At 33.1% G+C, this 21,674-nt stretch overlaps 6 protein-coding genes and 2 long non-coding RNA genes across 9 annotated transcripts; all 8 read right to left on the minus strand.

Annotated features, from left to right (window-relative positions):
- Positions 1-280: 280 nt before the first annotated feature.
- On the minus strand, positions 281-974 carry LOC135798525 (uncharacterized). Its single transcript, XR_010549727.1, has 2 exons — positions 732-974; positions 281-651 (listed from the first exon to the last, which is right to left on the minus strand). It is a non-coding gene; the product is annotated as an uncharacterized lncRNA (long non-coding RNA).
- A 1,115-nt stretch (positions 975-2,089) lies between these two features.
- Positions 2,090-2,570, minus strand: LOC135798865 (uncharacterized). Its single transcript, XR_010549793.1, has 2 exons — positions 2,474-2,570; positions 2,090-2,410 (listed from the first exon to the last, which is right to left on the minus strand). It is a non-coding gene; the product is annotated as an uncharacterized lncRNA (long non-coding RNA).
- Positions 2,571-2,835: 265 nt separating this feature from the next.
- LOC135798768 (uncharacterized) lies at positions 2,836-3,674 on the minus strand. Its single transcript, XM_065311713.1, has 2 exons — positions 3,523-3,674; positions 2,836-3,445 (listed from the first exon to the last, which is right to left on the minus strand). The coding sequence occupies exons 1-2, from the start codon at positions 3,535-3,537 to the stop codon at positions 2,921-2,923; spliced, it is 540 nt and encodes a 179-aa protein (XP_065167785.1). The 5' UTR covers positions 3,538-3,674; the 3' UTR covers positions 2,836-2,920.
- A 248-nt stretch (positions 3,675-3,922) lies between these two features.
- LOC135798464 (uncharacterized) lies at positions 3,923-4,487 on the minus strand. The gene is made up of 2 exons (XM_065311312.1): positions 4,330-4,487; positions 3,923-4,266 (listed from the first exon to the last, which is right to left on the minus strand). Exons 1-2 carry the CDS (start codon positions 4,342-4,344, stop codon positions 4,027-4,029), a joined length of 255 nt encoding a protein of 84 aa, XP_065167384.1. The 5' UTR covers positions 4,345-4,487; the 3' UTR covers positions 3,923-4,026.
- A 5,075-nt stretch (positions 4,488-9,562) lies between these two features.
- LOC135798828 (uncharacterized) lies at positions 9,563-10,361 on the minus strand. The gene is made up of 2 exons (XM_065311794.1): positions 10,213-10,361; positions 9,563-10,103 (listed from the first exon to the last, which is right to left on the minus strand). The coding sequence occupies exons 1-2, from the start codon at positions 10,237-10,239 to the stop codon at positions 9,663-9,665; spliced, it is 468 nt and encodes a 155-aa protein (XP_065167866.1). The 5' UTR covers positions 10,240-10,361; the 3' UTR covers positions 9,563-9,662.
- Positions 10,362-10,695: 334 nt separating this feature from the next.
- LOC135798950 (uncharacterized) lies at positions 10,696-11,533 on the minus strand. Its single transcript, XM_065311948.1, has 2 exons — positions 11,322-11,533; positions 10,696-11,265 (listed from the first exon to the last, which is right to left on the minus strand). The coding sequence occupies exons 1-2, from the start codon at positions 11,331-11,333 to the stop codon at positions 10,870-10,872; spliced, it is 408 nt and encodes a 135-aa protein (XP_065168020.1). The 5' UTR covers positions 11,334-11,533; the 3' UTR covers positions 10,696-10,869.
- Positions 11,534-13,131: 1,598 nt separating this feature from the next.
- On the minus strand, positions 13,132-15,494 carry LOC135799679 (uncharacterized). The gene is made up of 9 exons (XM_065312872.1): positions 15,314-15,494; positions 15,155-15,248; positions 14,459-14,560; positions 14,197-14,397; positions 14,029-14,131; positions 13,846-13,966; positions 13,592-13,779; positions 13,328-13,517; positions 13,132-13,169 (listed from the first exon to the last, which is right to left on the minus strand). The coding sequence occupies exons 1-9, from the start codon at positions 15,492-15,494 to the stop codon at positions 13,132-13,134; spliced, it is 1,218 nt and encodes a 405-aa protein (XP_065168944.1).
- A 1,039-nt stretch (positions 15,495-16,533) lies between these two features.
- Positions 16,534-21,611, minus strand: LOC135798048 (adenylate cyclase type 10-like). Of its 2 annotated transcripts, none has more exons than XM_065310728.1 (2): positions 21,482-21,611; positions 16,534-21,328 (listed from the first exon to the last, which is right to left on the minus strand). In XM_065310728.1, exon 2 carries the CDS (start codon positions 21,315-21,317, stop codon positions 16,575-16,577), a length of 4,743 nt encoding a protein of 1,580 aa, XP_065166800.1. In that variant the 5' UTR covers positions 21,318-21,328; positions 21,482-21,611; the 3' UTR covers positions 16,534-16,574. The 2 variants fall into 2 exon arrangements, with proteins under 2 accessions (XP_065166800.1, XP_065166801.1); XM_065310729.1 differs by lacking the exon at positions 21,482-21,611 and having other exon boundaries at positions 16,534-20,857; positions 20,962-21,112.
- Positions 21,612-21,674: the final 63 nt, after the last annotated feature.

Genomic DNA, 21,674 nt, shown 5'->3' on the forward strand with positions numbered 1-21,674 from the left:
TACATACAATTCGCAAAGAACGAAGCATATTGGAACCGGTTTTTATGCGTTTTTATTTCCACCTTCAAGGAAGAGCATGTCGCGACCGCCAATTTTACTTCACGCACTTCAGAACCACTTAGCCAAACAAGAATAGTAGCATGTGAATTATCACAACAACAAATTAAAAAAAAATGTCATAAGGCCACTCATTATTGCAAACGCTTTTCTTTTCTTTTCCTATACTTATATAATTACCCATCAATAAAGTAAGTTATTAAAATTAATTACTACAAACAGGTATCGTTTGCGTTCATTTATATTTTAATAGCATAGAATTATGAGATTTAAAAACATTGATATATACTGGCCACGATGTTCACATTATAGATAAAATATACAATATATTTGACTTATATTAACTAAAACGCGCAATAATTGCATTTTGAATTTGGGAAATATCAGACTTCACCAATGGTGATGGTGATGTCCATAGCCATGCCCGTGGTATCCATGTCCATACCCATGATATCCGTGATGATGGTGGTGTGGATAGTGATGGTGGTGATGTCCATGATAACCATGATGATGTCCATATCCACCGAAACCAATACCGAAAAGTGGTGTTGCCAATGTGCACGCTGCACAAAGTACCAGCAAAGCAAATATAATCTGAAATTTAAATGAATCAAATTAGTTTTACTATATTTTACCCTGCGTAGAGTATTCGTGTATATTTTTAATATACATACCAAAGCTTTCGACATTTTGATTATATTTCTTCAAAACACTGACTTTTCGAGGGAAGTTGCTTTTGAGCGATTCTGTTTCTCTGTGTGGCGAAAAGTTCGCGGGAGTCCTTTTATATATTCAAGACAGGTGCACAACGGCCACTTGAGTGCAATACCGAAAAAAACCCACGACCGACGGCGATTTGTCGCCGTTTTACCGTGTTGTTTTCAAATTAAGTTTATATACGTGATTTACGCAAATCGACAGCCTTGTTTTGCGACTTGCGAGTAGTTCACCGCGACGAAGAGGGTATCCACTCGTATAATTTATATTGCCTGCATTACTCATGCTGGATGCTTCAACAACAAAGTGCCGATGGTCGAAATGTAAACACAATAGTTTCGACAATTCAGACTCGAGCAAAAAGACAAGATTGATGCCACTCAGGTCCCATTGTTTCTCTAGTATGTGGATATGTCAAGAATTTTCGCACTTGTTGAAGTGTAGGAAGATGATAGGAATAAGATTATATTAAATGGATATTAATTATGTAAACAATTGAGTTTTAAACCTTGAATGACATTAAGGACATTAGAAACCCTTGGAATGAAAAATTGTTGTGAAATCTTACAATTATTTAGGCAATACGCAGTTTTAAGATATTTTACACAACATTTCTTAATTTTATGTTTTTGCTGAGGAAATATACAAATGAAGTGGTTTATGACCAAACGACAATTAAATTAATTTAAAAACCGCAATTAATTAGTTTGGTCAAGAAATTCGTAGAAAACAAGTGATTTACGGTAATAAAATTAATGTTTGCATAATGTCTATATCGATGGTACTAAATAAGGATTGTTAATTTAAATTTTTATATTATCTTTCATCTCATATTTTACACCTTGAAACTTGTATATTTAATACAAAAAGTAGTTTACTTGCTTTTTCTTGGTCAAAAGTATCTCTTTACCAAGTTCATCAAAATTGATTCAGTAGATTTGGTATGAAAGCGTTACAAACGTACAAACAAACTCATATTTAAATTTCTGTTTGCAGTGGTCTTTGCTGAGTTTTTTTTTTCACACGGTCAATTAAACACGTGTAAAACTTATGACGTATTCATAGGCAAGGCAAGTTGATATCGACGTAATAAACAACGTTCATAGGTTTATAATTAATTAGATAAGTGTTGATATACAGCGTGCCGCAGTAAATTAATTTGTTTTTGTTAATCCCCGATTTTCCGTCTTTTATTACTTTCTAGGAATTCTCATTTAATTGATGCGTAGAGGTTTTAACACTTCAACCGTCCAAGTAATAATTAACGGGTTTGCTAATTGAATGAGCTACGCAAATAATATAAAGCAGAAAAACATTTCATATACAGTTTTAAATTCCATTATTTATTAATAAACATGTTGAAATTAAAATTCTACACAAACATATAAAATTCAATCAAAAAGGCAAATTTAGATTTAATATTAACATTAAATTAACTTATGAAGATTAGTTTACTTCATCCATGATGTCCATGTCCATGGCCCCGACCACCATGTCCATGACCATATCCGTGCCCATAACCATGACCACCGTGCCCGTGTCCGTGCCCATGTCCGTATCCATAACCACGTCTTGGTTCGGGTTCAGGTGCCGCAAATGCCAAAGTTGCCACAATAAGTAGAACAACGAACAAAGCCTATTAAAATATGATCAAAAATAAATAATTTGAATAATTAATATTTATATTTATACTGCTCACCATAAGTTTGCCCATCTTGATGTGTTGAAATATTCTTGTTGATGGATTGAATGTTGCCTCAGAAGCTTACCAAACGGGTATAGTGTTTGCTTTGGAGCAGGTCCCTTATTTATATGGTCCAACATCATTATTTCTAATTGGATGTTGGTCATGTGGTCTATCCAGGTTTTTTTTTGCGATGTAAATTTGACACAACAAAGCAATGCCTTTTTATTGTACATAATTTGAAGGCAATTAAATGAAACTTTGTTATGGTAGACAATAAACATTTATTGAATCATAGAAACAATTTATTACAACATAGGATAACTTGAATCTTGCCTAGAGCATTTTTTGGGGATTTTTATAAATAATTACAAATATTATTAATTATAATAATAATATTTTTATTCATATAATATTTAACAAAAAATAGTATTGTTAAAAAAAATAAAAATAACAGAAAGTTTAACGACCAAAATCTGATCGTCCACCAAATCCTCGACCTGGGCGTCCACCAAATCCTTGGCCTGGCCGACCTCCGAAGCCTTGTCCTTGACCAGCGCCGGCACCATTACCGAACCCAGAACCACTGCCACCTCCACCGCCAAAACCAGGACCAGCACCGGCACCATTTCCAAGTCCACCGGTTAGGCCTCCTGGCCTACCACCGCCTCCAGAGCCAAAACCAGGTCCTGCACCTGCTCCATTTCCAAGGCCACCTGGCCTAAATCCTCCACCTCCACCACCTCCAAAACCAGGTCCTGCACCGGCCCCATTTCCAAGTCCACTTGGCCTAAATCCTCCACCTCCACCGCCTCCAAAACCAGAGCCTCCATGGAATCCCATTCCAAATCCACCATTAAAACCACCTGGTCGTCCACCTCCACCGCCACTACCAAAACCGAAACCTCCTGGACGTGCTGGTCTGTATCCGTAACGTTGTGCCTCAGACAAGGCAAGATTCACCGCAAAGAGCACGATAAATAATGTCTAAAATAAAATAATGTTGTAAACACATAAAATTATTTGTTTACATAAAAATATGCAAATTATTATAACTCACTCACCAAAAACGAATTCATTTTGTTGTCTTGAACTTTACTAGGAACGAATGTGTTGTGAAGAGCGCACAAGTTTGTTTTGATTTTATTTTACCTGTGCACATTTATTTATAAGAGCTCTCATCGACGTGGAAGTAATTTAGCAGAAATTATCACAAATTGATTTGTGTGGGGGTTTTTGCACTTCCTTTTTTTATTACATTGAACTTTTGAAGCAGTCACAGCAGGCGATTTAAAAATTAATTTTTGTAAACCAATTACTATTTAAAAAAGCGTGAAATTGATTTGACGTGTTTTGAGAAGACTGCTAAATATAAATAGCAAGCATAATTATGATGATGTAGTTATGTAGTATATAGCATGGCACCATGAGTGGAACAAGAAAAGATGAATGTTATAAACAAAATTAAATTCAATATTTTTATTGCGAATTTACAAGCTGGAAATTTTGTACAAAATATACGTCAACATAATTAATTGATTTTCATAAATTAAACGTTAGTAATAATTTTAGTAGTGGTGATGTCCACCATGATGTCCATGTCCATATCCACCATGTCCGTAACCGCCATGTCCATATCCTCCATGACCATGTCCGTAACCGCCATGACCACCCCCATAGCCACCATGTCCATATCCACCGTGTCCATGTCCATGACCATATCCATAACCTGGATCAGCTTCAGGCACTGGTTCTGGTGCAGGATTAGCAAACGCCATTGTCACAACCAGGAGGACAGCAAACAAAGCCTAATATTTAAATAATAAATATATTTGTTTTGGTTAATGAAGAAAGTTGGGTTAAATACATACCAATAATTTGCTCATGTTGGATGATTAAACAAAGTTTTTTTTCTTGCTGAGTTTGTTCCAAGGAGTTGTGGTTGAGATGTGATGGCAACGGTCTGACATCTGACCACTTTTATAGTCCTCGTGAATCTCATGCGTGTTGTTTACAGTACATTAAATTAAGTATCATTGGGGGGTTACCAGTCGATGTTTTACTTTGATGTCGTTTTATTTTTATTTATTTATTCTTATACTAATTGTTAATAACAAATTTTTACCACAATGGTTTGTACTCTATAATTAGTTGATCTTAAAAATTGCAATTAAATTATTTCTTAATTAATTTGGTAACAAATATATCTACGAAAGCAAAACCGGCTGCTTCAAGTGGTTTTTGACGTAAGTCACCATTTCGTTTGTAATAAAAACAGGCGGTAGTCACAATTAAACTTGTGAATAATTGGTCGCCTTGTCGGTACGAGACGAAGATGCGAACATATCAATTTTACAGAATAACAACACAGAAAACAAGTTTGTTTCATTGCCATTATTGACATTAAATGTGGTTCCGATTGATCAGGAAATATGTGTCACAATTCCATGAAAAAGTGTTGTTTTTGTTGTTTGGGTAGTTAAACAGAAGACTGATTTACATTTTGTTTAATAAATTGTTTGTGGTGCCAAATATAACAAAATTAAATTAGTAAAATTACAAATATAATTTCTTAATAGTATACTATTTATTAAACAAAGGAAATTTAAGAGAAAATCTTAGACAACCTTCTGCGTTGCGTGGAGTAGTGGTCGTGCTGGTTGATCCCTATCCAAGGCCTCCTCCTTGTAGGGAATAAGGTCCCATCACCTTAACAACTCCACCATTTACCTGGGACGCAAAGAAAGCAACCACAACCAAGACCACAAACAGTACCTACAAATATTGTAATTATTATACATTATTAGTCTTACATGAAAATTATCACATACCAAATGTTTAATCATCTTTGAAACTAACCGAAAGTGATATTAACTTAATGTTGTCTTGGAAAGATTCAAATCAGTTTTGATTTTATTTTACAAACGGATGAGCATTTATACATTTTAATTCAAGTGAAAGTTGCATTTTAAAAATTTTGTTTGAACTTGAACTTTATTTATTTGACAAACTAAAATGCGGAAAAACAAAGACTTATTTTGCGAGATCTGCGCAGTCTCCAGATTATATAACCAAATTATTAATAATAGCTTATATGAATCCAATATAAACATAAACCTGGCAAAAATCTTAATAAATTATCATAATAATTTTGCAAAAATAAATGCAAATTAATACAACATTTAAATATGCGTGCTGCAAATTAAAGGTGCAATTTCTGAGGTTATGATATTTAGCAAGCAAAACAAATACAATTTTTTGTCACTAAAATGACGACAATTGAAACAGGCGTGACCTACAATATATTATTACACTAGTGAATAATAGTGAATACCTATTTGTTTTGTTGTGACGAAGATTTAAGTACACACCTTTAAATATTTTATTTGCAAAAAAGTCAATATTGAACGTTTTTGGCAATAAAATTCAAATATTAGTGTATATTTAATATGTTACTGCAATAATAATGACAAATTAATGCAATAATTACAATACATTCTTTATATGGATATGTGTATCCATCATATGAACGAAGTTCATTATTTATTAATGATATAAATCAAGCGAACAATGCAAAATGCGAGGAAATTGCGAGCAGTAGCGAAATATGCACATATACCAAATGATCTCCATATGAATCAAACATTCTTTAATTTAAATTTAAATTAAGGAATTTCATGCCACTTTAAATTATCACCTCATACCGGTTGCTTTTAATAGCAATTTCAATTGAGTTTTGTATCACGCTTTGTTGCTCACCATAATAACTACCAAATAAAACATCAGCTGGTGATGTTGTTTTTCTCAGTCTTAGAAATTCCAACTACCTACAAACATCACATCACATCATTGTATATTATTGAGTAAATCTAAGCTCAACCCAAGCGTAAGTTTTTTTTTTTGCAATAATACTCCGACTACAATACCACAAGTTCAAAGTTAATATTTGCATGGTAATTATTTGCCAATACATTTCTGTCAAACACTCAACGCTCTAATTGAATCCTATGTGCAATTCTATTAGCAAACGTGTGTAGAATTGATAATTGCTCCGCGTCGACATGCTATAACTCATCGGCGTATAATCGTGGCGCGTTTTGTCAGATTTCTTGGTACACGGTGCAAATTGGAATGCGTTAAGCAGCAAATGAGAATCGTTCAAGATAAGCGAGCGTATATAAGAACATGAAATAACATTTTCCAGATTAGTGTGTGGTCACTTCGTTGCTTGCTCTGTTTATCAACCGAACGATAAAAGATGAAATATTTTGCTGTGAGTAGAATACACATACAGACAGACTTGGTTATATAACAAGTGTAATAAAAATAAGTTGTTGTAGTTTGTGCTGGCGTGTGCATTAATTGGTTTAACAATGGCCTCACCATATTGGAATGGTAATAACGGCGGAAAGGATCCAGGTACTGCACCTGTAGGCAATGTTGGTGAATATGTTGGGCCTGGTCAATTGGGTGGATATGGAGGTGGTAGAGATCCGGGAACTGCTCCAGTAGGAAATGTTGGGGAATATGTAGGGCCAGGTCAACTAGGAGGTTCTGGGCATGGTGGTAGAGATCCCGGATCTGCTCCGGTTGGTAACGTGGGTCAAGGATATAGGGATCCTGGACGTGCTCCTGTTGGTAATGTTCGTCGCGGTTATTAACCAGATATTTTATGAGTCTTACTCATATACTATTATTATTGTTCGAATATATGTCAGTTTGTCAATTCAAAAGATTTAGTCCAAAGATATGATAAAGTGGAATTTGTTTAATTTGTGATCAGTGTAAATCATTATATAAATGATGAAATCATAAATCAATATTGTTGATGTTTTTGTGCTACGCATATTTTTCCGGACTAATGAGCAAACCTTGAATAATTGAATACGCAAAAGCTTCATTTGTCTTATCGTTTTTCTTCCACTCCGCCACACACAATGAAAATAATGATTACTAACAATTTGTATTTCCCTGAAACACTTGCATTGTACTCGTATGATTGTGTCATTGAAAATCATGATTCACGAAGGCGTTCTTTGATTGCACGCAAATTATAGTAATTTGTTCACTTCACTTTCATTGTTTACTTTTATTAGCGAACACTATGAAGTTCAAGGCGCTGTGACATACACATGCACTAGTTTACTTGTCTACTATTTTTGCTTTTCTTTGTAGCACACAAAAAATAAGTCATTAACACCATAACACAGTTTGTCAGTCTTTTACGCCCAGTTGATTTACTATAATTAGTAATATCCGTTACGCGTAGTCTGTGCATAGATAAGCAGAAAATAAAACAGAAAGCAAAAGTATTTAAGGGCAACGCGCATGTGTTTCTTACATATTCAACACATTTACCGTTGTTCACTACTATATTATCACAGCACATAAGAAATTTTCAATCATGAATTTTGGTTTGTTGGTAATTCTATTAACTTCAATAGTTTTTGAAGTTTATGCTGTACCTATACCTATTCCTGAAGTTGAAGAAAAATTAGATGGTAAATCTTTTGGTGGGCAATATAATGGTGTGGGTTTGGGTGCGAGTTCTGGACAAATACAATTTGGTGGTCAATTTGGTGGGTATCCTAATAATTTTGGATATTACCCACCACCAAGTTTTAATGGATTAAACCCATTTGGTCCTCAAATTGGAGGTGGTTTTGGTTTTAATCCGTATGGTCCTGAATATCCAGGTTACTTCCGACCGCCGAGGTATGGTGGAAATGGTTATATACCAAATTATTTGCAACAATATGACGCCAGATATGGTAAATGATTATAATTTAATTTTGATCTAAATTTAAAACAAAGAGTTTTGAACAAATCATTCCAACAATTAAAAATTATATACATTCTTGTAGATAAGAATTAATAAATTTATTTTGTACGTAATAAATATAATAAATATTTAAATATTATTATTTATATTTAACCAAAGTAGCCAAATCCAAATGAATTACCAAGGCCAAAAAATCCAGGATTGTGATAGAATCCACCACCGAAGCCATTACCAAACGTAACCTGGTATGGCGGTGGGGGATGGTGGTGATAATGCTCGTGTTCACTATAATGGTTATGTTCATTACCATGATTGTGGTTTCCTGGCCTATTTCCATGGCCAGGTCTTCCATGACCTCCATGGCCAGGTCTGCCGTGACCGTGTCCTCCTACTCCACCAAAACCAAATCCAAATTGTGGTTGAGGGATTGGTGTACTATACGTAACCACAATCACGCATAATAAAGCAGCAAATATCTTCTGGAAAAATATAAACACACAGGAATTAATTTTAATTAAATGATTATAAATTAATAATATTTAGCAAAACTTACTAAATTCATTTTTATTTATAGCTGTAGAATAGTTAAGTGTTAGATAGAGTCAAAACTTCTGATTTTCCTCTTTGATGGTCAACTGTTATATACTGGTCTTGATATCTTCTATCTCATGTCAAGGTCTTGAGGTCGCAAGAACTTTCTTCTTTCTACTCTTGAAATTTAGAATTGCTTCCAAAGACATGGAGGCAAAACGAAAAGACCTAATTTTGCATGCAGCGAAAGCGGAAATTTTATAAAATAAATTGTTAACAAATTAATTAATTTTGAACAGCAGATTCAAGATTAATTTTACTACATGCATAAAAAGTGACGGATACACTATAAATAAACATTTTATTCGTTTTCATTGCTAAAGTCTGATTAGGTTTTACTAAATTTAGAAGTTAGAAATGTTAATGATGTTGTATACGACTGTTAACTAGGTTTTCAGTAAATCATTACATTATCGCTTTATCAAAACGATAAATGTCACATTTTTTCGCATAAATGTTTGCAGAATGCAGCCTAAATTCAAAACATAGTTTTGTTATTTTTGTGAATGTGAAAACTTGACATAAATAAAATAATTGGTAAAACCATAACTTTTTACGATACTCCTACAAAGCATCATTACGTTTTTACTTTGTAATACAAAACGAATAATCGCTGATTGTTTCTGAGATTTTAGCATTATGGATGAAACAATCAAACAATCAAATCATTAATTGGTAATTGCCACTATTATTATTTTATAAAAGTAGTAATTAAAAAAGCAGAAAACAACTGGCCATAACTAATTTTATTTACACATTTATTAATTGTCTAATACATTTATTTAAATTGCACATACCGGTATCGTCATTGTTACTGTTTTATCGACAAATTTATCTGCCATACCCGCCTCCATAGCCACCGCCAAATCCAAATCCACCGCCGAAGCCACCTCCGTAACCTCCTCCACCGCCACCACCGTAACCGCCGCCATATCCGCCTCCATAACCTTTTCCATATCCTCCACCGTATCGTTTGCCATATCCACCACCATAACCACCTCCATAACCACCTCCATAACCGCCTCCATAACCTCCACCATGTCCTCCGCCGTAACCACCGCCATAGCCTCCACCATAACCGCCTCCATGTCCACCATAATGAGGTCGGTAGCCTCCGTGATGTCCATAACCGCCTCCACCGTATCTTTTAACAGCGATGATTGCTATTCCACCGCCACCCCATCTTCTTCGATGACCATAACCACCTCCTTTGTACCACGGATGAGCAAGTGACGAAGCAATGCAAATCAACAATAGCACCAAAATCGACCACTAAAAATATTTACACAATATTATTATTACGGAATGCTTAACCTTGAATTTGTTTAATTAATTAAGCAATACTTATTTGCATATTGATATTTTTGTGTTCTAAACTCACCGATGGAAGGTTTTTGATGTTTGCCATGTTTTCTAAGAGGATAGACAAAGTTACAACATGTAACTAATGCACTGTGGTCTTGAACGTGCAATAAATTGAAATAGTACTATTTCACACAGGATTGGCTATTTTATATATGTACGAAAATTGCGATGAGCACCTCTTCATACTAGAGACGTTTCACAGTCAAGGTTGTTTGAAGCGACGGCAAAATCCCAAGCATAATTACACAATTCGCAATTCGTGAATGAACATGAGACGCGAGTATTTCTCACACCATGACGGTATGATTACCGAAAAAAATGCAATGCAAAAAAAACATGTAATTTCTCAATATTTTTCATAGTCATTGAAACTAATAATTTAAAGATAATTCACTCCGAAGACAGCGTTATAAACAAAAACATTCCTAAGAAAATGAAAAGAGGCTATAATACGCAGATGAGTTCATGTTCAAGTTCAAGACATAATAGCCAGCGGATGTGAGCGTTCAAAACACTTTTATTACGCACACCTTCAACAACTTTTATTACTTGAACAATATGTAAATCCCAAATTAAGTACAATAGGTCAATTTATGTTTAGTTTTCCATGACGTAATTGTTATTGCTATAATAGGTATTTATGCAGTCTTATTGATACGTTTGATAAAAATGACTATCTTCCGTAATTTCCTGACCATCCACTGGTTGCCTGATTGGCCCATCCACTTTGTTGACCATATCCACGATTGTCTGAACCACCACGCCATCCGTAACCACCATACCCTCCTGAGTAAGCGGGTACCACTTGTTGGGGTACCACGGATGCTGGATTACCGCCGTATATGCTACCAGAATAGGCAGATCCATAGTTGGGATAACCCCGGTGGCCCTCAGGGTATCTATATGCTGTGCTGTAACCTCCTCCGAAGAGTGATCCTAAAGTGCTGAAGGTTCTAGGTTGGGCTACTACCATATTTGCTGGAATTTGTACTGGTGGACTGTTGGGTTCAACTGCGATGGCTGGTAATGCGGTGGTTACACTTATTAGCACAAGTGCTAATGAAAACACCTTAAAAATTACGGTTAATTTGGTTTGTTAAATAAACGGGTAATACCTTCACTTACTTTTAGAAACATTTTTTCTTGAGTTTGTTTGATGACTATTCACTATGCACTCGAATGCACTTCTTCTGATACTAGTTGTGTTCTAATGCAGCTATGCCTTTTTATACGTTCTGACTTTTGGGCGTTTAAGAGTTCGTTAACATACGAGCGAGTTGTGGAAGAATTAAGCTGGTATCCCTTATTATGGAGACCAATTTCTCCGCCCAACGATGTTCTTGACATATTTCAACATAATTTGATACTAGATATTACACCATGACGCACTTATATAGACGAATCTATTTATTTATGTTTTTGCATTAAAAACAAAGAAATATTTATTAATAAACTTTATTTATTAAATTTGTATTTTTATGATTTTATAAGAGAAAGTTATTATTATTGTTCTATTATTATGACGTAAGATGTTTTCGAGAAATCACCTTCAAATTCCCCGAAAACTTATTTGGAAAGAATTCGTGTTCCGTTAGATCCCGGTTCGAAATGATGCCATTATGGTTCTTCACCATTTAATTCAAGCATACGACAACAAGCGCATCACGCACGCTGTTCATCGAGTTCATAATGAACTGATCTTGACTCCTATACAGAATTTCAACACTGGAATTCCCTAAATCAGTTCCGCTTCTTAACTACATACAAGTACTTAGTCACATTCAAAACAAATCATGTTGATATACAGGGTATTGTTTTATACTAACAAACAAATTGATCATATTAATTCACAATATTAGAAAAATAATAATTAAATTTCAAAAAGGAATGAAATTTTTAAAGTAAATAATATCTTTGCATTTGTTTTTAAACACTCTGTATATTAACAACATGTGTTACAAAATATCCTTCTTAGCTTGATACGGATTAATGCGTCGTATTTAAGACTCATATATTTACATTTTTTTACCTTTCGTGCATACATAATAATATAGTATTTCGTTTTGATTTCGACGATCGTCGAGATGCATCCTAATGCATAATTCTTATACTATATTTAAGATTTGTGTAATATCCGTCCGTGTTTTGAATAAATATAAATATAAATGAGTTGTGCATCTTTAATCTCTTAACAGAAATAAAATAAAAAGCGCAGTCAAATGAAAAATGTATAATAAGAAATTGTTGAGAATAATGCATAGTTGACTAACTACTTAATTTGCTGATGCACGTGGTGCAATGATGGAAAACCACATATTATTCAATGTCCAAGTAGCTGATTTTAATTAACTAGTCAGATTGTGTTATTGAAACGCTTTATGCTAACTAGTAGGTGTTATAAATGCCAATATGAGTTTGTTTCTGAGGCTTTCACGCAAAGACCACTCAATTAATTTTAATAAATTTTGGAATAGATTTTATTTAGATTTTTTTCTTTAGAAAATCAAATAGTCTACTTTTTGTTGTAAAAATATTACTTGCAAGGTGTAAAATAAGAGATGAAGTTTTACTTTTAGTTTTAGTTAAATAGTTTAAACCGAGATGGCGGTAATGTGCATTATTAACATTTCTCATTATTTTAAATTAATAAATCCGTGAAACAAGAAAGCTATTTGTTAGGCTACTTTTTATTAAACTCTTGGCGGACCAAGTCGCGGACGACAGACGTTAGTCTTTTTAATTTCTTTTTATGATTTATTACAAACTCGTTACCTTTGTTTGGTTTTATTTTTATTTAATGTTGGGATTAACCAATATGCTTTACAAAAAGGCTAATGTCAATATAATAATATCTAACACGAATGTGGAAAATGGAATTTCTTATAACAAATGTTTTTATTAAATAATTAGCGGCATCTGCTCAATGCCGTATAATTCAATCAGCATATTCGCTGGGTTTTACCAGATTACAGACTATAAACGATGCAAATAATTTCAAAGTATTCAATCTTTTGACGTACGTAGTATTTTTATCTAACGAGTTGTTTACGAGACATTTAGATAAGTCGTGAGTATTAATAAAAAATTAAAGTTTATACTTTTGTACTTTTAAACGCTTATGTTAAATATACTTATTAATATTTTCCATAAAGGAATCGAAAGAATTTCAAATAATAATGTGAGTATTGAAATGCCAAGTCCAACCAACCATATTATAAATGTACCAGCTAGATTTGGTATTGTAAGAACACTTGCATTTGCATTTCTTTTGTATGAAGTCCGTAGATATTGCTGGATTAAGCTATCGTTTCCATAAAGCGTCTAGAACAATTATAATATTTTAAAAATGCGTAAAATTCTCGAAACAAAAAAGTTATTTTTATTTTACTACATACGTCAATTTCCCAACGAATTGCAAACCCATGTTGATTTGTATGACTCCAAAATTCATTAATAGACGGCAGTAGAATTGAATTTCTTCGAACAAAGAAAGCTGTGTATTGATTGCGAATAATATAGTCTTGAATTATTTGAAAATCGTTCAAATTCTCAAGCGTAAAATAGTCGAATATAGTGTAATATTCTAAAATAACACTAAATAAATAACCCACATTTTAATAATTTCAAAATAATTTTGTTTCTATATTACTGCTATTAAACGATTGATTTATGGCGAAACCATATCGCTTCGGCTTGTTCGTATTCATCATCGCTACTGCTTCTTCAGGTGTAGAATTTCGAAACGTATTATAAAGCGACGCTAACGGATTCTAGAAAACCGAAAGTTGAAAATAATATAAATCATATTTTCTAATTTATATAAAGAGATTACCGTTGTAGCCGTTTCTAAACTTTTAATCTCATCGTAGTATTTTGTGTACCATGGTATTTTACTCTTTGCCATCTCTTGTAGCGTATCAATCTTATCATTATAACTAAAATATTTCTAATCAATTGAATATTTAAAGCAATATAAAATTCTATATTTTATTTTACTCACAGTGGTACTGTATTGAAACTTGCCAATTTTGAAGTGAAATACGTATGAATAATTATCATTAACGACAAAAGTGTGCCAAGAAGAAGGCGATCTTTGTTTTTCATAAATGATGGATGAGGTTGGCCGCCAAATATTCGGAATACCATGAAATAAGTTGTTTCGTTGGTGTACTTTTTGTCGTTTGGTAATTTACGCATAAACCTATTAATATGGGTACATATTGCTAATTTTAAAAATAATATTGACAAAAGGAAATACTCACAGTATTAGGTCGAATACTAATACTAATACGACGTAACTGAAAGCCATAACCAACCATACATCGTATTGTAGTATGTAAACAATAGTCCATTCATTCATTTCCCTATAATTTTAAGTTTTTAAGTAAAGCACGTGAATTAATTTTATATTGTACATATTACCGCGTATATAATATCTTCAAAAATACGCTATGACATAAAAGTGTTTCCTAAGGAGAGACGGAATAATATTGAAGTTTAAAACAAAGAAGAAGCAAAAATTCAAATTTTTAGTTCTAGTGTATCGGTCTAATCCTAAATTCTTCTGTTGTTTAAATAAATGATAAGTGTTTTATTAGCCAATATTAATTCCGCATAAAAAAATTTCGAATATAATTTTAATATCGACTCTTAAATATTGATTGTTTTTAGTTTGCTATTAATTATTATGTGTTATAAGTAAAATAATAATTTATTTTATTATTTGCAAAAAGAATAACAGTTCTCAAAATAGCAAACTATATATGCTTTAATAAGTCAAAACAATACTCGTAAAGTTTTAGTATGACGTAATATTTTTCAGGGGGTAATCTAATATTCGTAGTGCATTATTTTTACGATAATGTGTCATGCTATATAAAAAATAATTGTAAGAATAATCATAATGCTATATCTAAACGTTCTCTAAAATAATTTTTTACGCCAAACAATTTCTTTACCTTGGTTTTGGAACAATACAAGTTAAACTAATTTCGGCCATTGGATAACTAAACTCTCCAAACGATCTCCTTGCTTGTTGAATATACAATCCATCTATTACATAAATTAATAGGAAACTTTATGACAAAATTGTAATTTCAGTTATAATCACCACTTACAAGTGACTAAATCGATTTGATCTTGAATCATTAATTTTGTAAATCCTGTAGCAGTTTTATTTGGATACAATAATCCCAATCGTACTTCCCTTTTATCGTAACGCAAAGTATAGTTGTATTTTTTGACATATTCAAATAAAAACATAGTTTCCAATCCACGTTTATTCACTGGATCAGACATTGGAATATATTTTGCTGCACCAATGTTTAAAATTCGCCTCTGGACATTTGCTAACTTATTCGGTAATAAAATATTATTGTATAGAAATGTTTCATTGGAAAACCATACATCTAAGAGTCGTGGTTGACTGTGATTTTCAGTTCCGACGTATTTATGTGTATATAATTTGCATTTATCAATGAATTCTTTTATGACAATTAAATCAGCAACAAAATAAAGCGCTGGACTTTCAAAAAAACTATCAAAATCTTCATGTTGGTTTATTTCAAAATGTATTATATATTTGCGTGTATCCATGCCATCTCCATAATGACGCAGAAAATATTCATATTTTTCGAAGGTTTCTCGTGGATTTGAAGATGATATCACAATATTTGGGCATTGGTCCCAAACTCCAACATCTTTCGACGTCAATACAACTTCTGGTGCTAACACTAAATTTAATAACGTGTTATTGGGAACAACTATCACATTGTTTGCAATGTGAAAGACGCATCTGTTAATTTGAAATTCACTATAATTTAAAATAATAGAAAACAACATTTCAATGAGCATTTTGTAAAAATATAAGCTCAAGTGGAAAGTTGATTCACTGGTGAACTATTTAAATATGTTCCACAGATTTAATTTATTTATGCATATTGAATTTTTGTTATTTGAAATATTGTTAAAATAAATGAACATAAATAAATATTGAAGAGTCATAATAATATATAAAGCACTAAGTGCATTTTAATGGGATCACGAATGCTCGGTCAAAAGTGAATTATGCATTATCGGGAAGTTTTTGAAAACTCTAATAAAACAAAAGTTTGTTTAGTTAAACTTGTGAAACGAATGAGATTTTCCGTTTTTTGTGTGCGATATAAATATTTAAGTAGCATGCTTAATTATATTCAAACATGGCCAAAACGAAAAATAATGAATGTCTTTATTATCTATGATTTATTTTTTGACAGGCGTTTAACGAAAAATCATGTAAAATGACTTTTTGTGGAAATAAATATTTAATTCAGGAAATATAAGACTGTCAAAGCAATGATGGTTTATCTTAGATTATTTATTTCTAAAAACATTAACTTATAATAGTATATAAGAATGCAAAAATTGTGCAAACTGCCAAAATGTATACGTCGGCGCCTCTTGAATCGCAACATGAGGCCGTGAAACAAAATCAAGCATAAATCCACCTTCCCAATGATTTCTTAATCTTATAGCCAATGCTTTATAATAACCAATATTGTGCTTTTCTGCAATATTGTACATTTTAACTAAATCTCCATAAGCTTTCGATTTTTTCTTCTTTAGCATCGAATACCAAGCGTGTAAACCATAATATGCAGGTTGATATATTACCGTGTGTCTAACAACCTCTTTTAACCAGGCAAACAAACATCGTATTTTGTCTTTCAAAAAAACTTGCGATACATATTCTTCTATTCGAATGCTACGTACCAGTTTCAATAAATATGCTTCCATTTGCACCAACATCAATTTAATCATTTTACCATTTGTACGAATAGTTTTCGTAAAATCAACTTCTGCGTCCCATCTAGTCGCTCGTGAATATCGATTACTTCGTAAAAAGTGTACGTGAATCAAAAGTTTCAGTGTTCTTTCAGTGTTTGTAATTTTATGCGTACTGTTTGTGAAATAATTTTTTGCAAATTTCAAGATTTCATCAAATTCCCGAACGTGAAATCCTGTATTGTTATAACAATACATACACATCACATAATAATGTAAATAATTATAAATATGATTCGGATTTAAATATCGGTATAACATTAGTATCATATCGATAAAATTTTGAAAAGATAAGTTGTATATGTTAAGCTCACATAACAAAAACAAAACTGATGGATTTATCTTCAAAACTTTCGATTGATCAGCCAAATGCATAAATCTATACCCCAGGCATAAAGATTCTTTTAATAATCCTTTCGCAACGTTTAATTCCAATACGATATATAACATATCCAATAAAATATGAAAGGTAAACAGATCGTTTTTTGCATAGTATGACTGAAACTCACGTACGAGATAAGCCTGTAATCTTTCACAACTTTGTTGATCTCCAGAAATACTAAATATTTGTATTGCATCCGTATAAGTGTCCAATAACATACCAATATTGTTATTATTAGCTTTCATTAGTGAAATTCCACATTTGCAGCAATCTCTAGCAATTTTCCAATTATTTTCCATTGAAAATACTTTTGCACAAATGAATAGTGCACAACCCATGTCCCAACCAAAAGCATCTTTTTTCTTACTATATGGTCTCAGAGTTTTCAATCGCATAGGTTTTCTTCTCAATAAAAATCGTAAGTGTTTGAAAGAAAACGCTAACAGAGGTACATGATACTGTCTTAATGCTAGGATAATATTACTTTTTGCTCCTGCGATGTTTTTCGTTTTAAGATTACAAATTGCAAGCCCGATGGAAGCTTTGCCAACGTGATACTTGCGAAAAATTGGCGATAATTCATTATTTTCAAGCCCACAATTTACTAAACTCAATTCGCGTGTTTCATGTAAAGTTTTCATTGCTCCAGTTATATCACGCATAGACACCTGAATTAATCCAAATTTTAATTTATAGAAAATCATCTTGCCGGTTTCATTCGCTTGGGCTGAGTGTCTGATTAAGTCTTCGTAAATCACAAAGAGCATTTCAAGACAACGACAAGATGAAGGATCGTAGTCACGTTTCAAAGGTATGTACTTTTCATCTATTACAATAGATTCTTTTGTATTTTCTGATGAATCATTTTCGTTTTCATCGAATTTCCGATTGTTTATTTGATCATTTATTGCTTGTTTAATATTTTCATAACTATCCCTTGCATAAGTGTAGTAATTCGGTGCTGTAGTTGATGGATCTTTACAATATTCAACAAATCTATCATAAGTTCCAAAAAATGCGTAGTAGTTTGAAGGATTGCGCATACAACTTGGGCAAATATGCGTCATTTTCTCCAAAACATCAGCGCACATCACATGCAAAGTATGACGTTGATTTTCTGGCAGGCGATTGTATGCAACCAGTCTTAAATTTTCATTTTTAAACTGCATCAATTTACAATATGCGTATTTTGGTATATCTGGATTATCTTCAATCTCATTTTCAAAGTAACAAGAACAGCATATTATAGCCGGATTGTACATTTTCTGGTATAATGCAACTGATGCACATATAATTATTTTGTCTTCAAAGAGTTGTTTGATTGCTTGTGCTAAGTCATTCTCGGAAGGTAGATTTAACATCAAGCGTAGAAGGTGTCTTCCAAATTGTGTGCCGATTACAGAAGCAGTTTTGAGTATAAGTTGTAAAAATGTTGACACAGAATCATACAGGTCTTGAAAGATCATATTAAGTGCAAACTTTGCTGATTCTACTGCTTGTGCTGATGAATAATCCACTACAGGAAAGGCAGATGTCATTTCTACAACTTCATTCATATTGGGATAATAGAATGAAGAGGTATCCATATTATATCTGTTCGATAAGAAAATATAGATCGTTTGGTTATTTATTAGCTTCAAAAGTAAAGATTCTAAGTTTCCCGGGTTTCCCTCACAAGTGTGAATTAGTAATTTAACTAAACGATGCGACATTCCTTCAGATTGCAACAGAGAACACGCTAATTTAGCTATGTATCGATCCTTCATCGGTAGCAATTCCTTCACTCTAATATCACTATTTTTCTGTAGTTTTTGAAGAAAGAACTTGGGCATTTTTTTCGGTGATCCTGCCATTGCCACTCTTAAATTACCAACAGCTAACGTCAATTCCAAAATTTCCAAACTTTGCTGATCAATATAATGCACATTATCAATAAAAACCACAATTGTGTTTGATGCTAATGCAACAATGTCACGAAAATGGTTCAAAGTGCGATATTTTTGCATAGATAAATCTTCAGCATCACTGCTTTTCCCAAACGAAACAAGAACCTTAGGTATATCTAAGGACTCTTCAACTTCTGCATCAACCGTGAATATTTGATCATAAATTTGTCGGTAAATTTCAGTTACACAATAATATGGGCGTTTGAACATCTCCAACAGCGTGATTAGAACAGTGAAGCAATTGTGGTTTTGTGCTTCTTTATGCAAGTGTAATAAAAGTGTTGTTTTGCCATATTTTTCTGCTGAAAGATAACAAACAGAATTGAATTTAACCTTATCAGCATTCTTAATCATTGCTACAGTTAAATTAAAATCACCCATGCGATCAATCAACGGATACAAGTTTACAGGTTCTTCTGCAGTATCAAAAGTTTCATTGTATTCCATTAAATAATCAATTTTTCCTTCGGAATCTTCTTCCTCTTTGTATAGTTTAAAATACCGTGACGAAAGACGTGCACTTTTGAATACCTTCAAGTCACATAAAACTTTATCAAGCACCAATGATGATAAACGAAACGCTTGTTGAATAGGTCGTCCTGTGATGACATATTCTCTACGCAATGGGTGTCCCACAACAGAGCAAAATACATTTCCACTTGAAAGTCCCGCCGAAACACCAATCACATGAGTTTTTCCTGCTAAGAGGCACGACATATTTCTGGCTAGTCCAAGTGCTGAAGCAACTTCATTCTCGCGTTTACTAGCTAGTAAACCAAACAAAATTTCTATCACAATTCCAGTTTCTACTACGTGAATATTCTGAATTACACACTGCAACTGTTTAATTTCGTTCACTAACATCACGAATACGTCATCTACGATATTTAATAAAATATTAGGTGTATCTGATTCCAGTGCAACTTTCAAAGTCATGCATGTGATTTCTTTCATTTCTGTTAAATAATCTCCAGGTTGACTATCAGTCAAATGTTCAAAAATAACTTCATGCTGTAATGTTTGCATTTCTTCCAAAGTCCAATATTTCGGTGCTAATAAAATTTCTTCTCGTACAGGTAGTGATTTTATAAATTTGTTGTGTTTTTGCATATTAGCGACAAGTCTAGATGAATGCAGCATATGAATAAGTGCGTCTTTTTGTTTAAAGTGTTCTTCTATAAGACGTGCAACTTCTGAGTATTTTTCATCAAAGCAGGTCTTTTTTGCAACTTCCCGAGATGAGTAGGATATTTTCGAAACAGTTACGTAACCCATTTGGGTTTTCTCAACTGTATAACGATCTTGAACCATATGTGGACATGAACTATCACTGACAACGACTTTATTAAATGTAGCATCGTCGATTAACGGTCGTAATGATTTGAATGCATCTCCAATGAATACAGATTTCTTGGTGTTGTAATTACCAAATATTCCGTAGGATATATTACCGCAGGATATGACGGTTTTTAGATTAAGTGTCACTTTTTCATCGGTGTTGAATGATCCTAAAAGACGTTGTAATACACTCGCGCAAACGATAGCAGTGTGTAAAATTTCGTGGATTGATTGATCTGGTAGACATTTCCACATTGTTATAAAATTACTGCACCTGATGCTGAGCACATCACCACCATAACATCGGACAACCTCAATGATTGATCCGATGTATGTGTTTAAATTAACACTGATGTTGTATAATTCACCCATTTTACCATTGTAATATTTTTCTATAAGTTGATTAATACCAGATATATCTGTGCATAATAACACTCCGACAAAATGATGATGCTGGCGCATTTGAAGAGTTGACCCATGAAACTGTAGAATTTCGTCGGGTAAAAATGACGCAAATTGGTGGATCTTTCGCTTAGTTTGTACATATTCAATGCGCATTACAAAGTCTTGTTCTTCTATTACTGAAGTCGCATCTAACTTTGCAAATCGGATTTTACCTTTGTACGTCATCGTGAACTTCACTGAATTGTGAAAACAAATAGTTAATTAGATTTAAATAGCCTACCACTTATATTTAATTATTTATGTAATATTTAGTACCTGGGCAACCGAGGAATGACACATACTTTATTATTTTTCATATGTAAAACTATAGAAATTTTAGATGTACTCACGTTTCTGGGTGTCTCAAACCTGCCCCACTTTTACTTCCGATCTTCTCAGGACCCGTAGGGGATACCCATGTTGCTGCCTCTTACCCCACCACTTTTTGCGGGTTGTCCGCAGATTTTAAAAAAGGGAATACGCTGTGCACATTGCGTTCAGTGGTGTCTGATTCGTCCAGTAAACTATTTGCTGTTCAGTAGG

The sequence above is a fragment of the Atheta coriaria genome, unplaced genomic scaffold, assembly GCF_025399875.1.
Source record: "Atheta coriaria isolate IRGN ID8LTWV9N9 unplaced genomic scaffold, Caltech_Dcor_3.1 hic_scaffold_9_pilon, whole genome shotgun sequence".
NCBI classification, from domain to species: domain Eukaryota; kingdom Metazoa; phylum Arthropoda; class Insecta; order Coleoptera; family Staphylinidae; genus Dalotia; species Dalotia coriaria.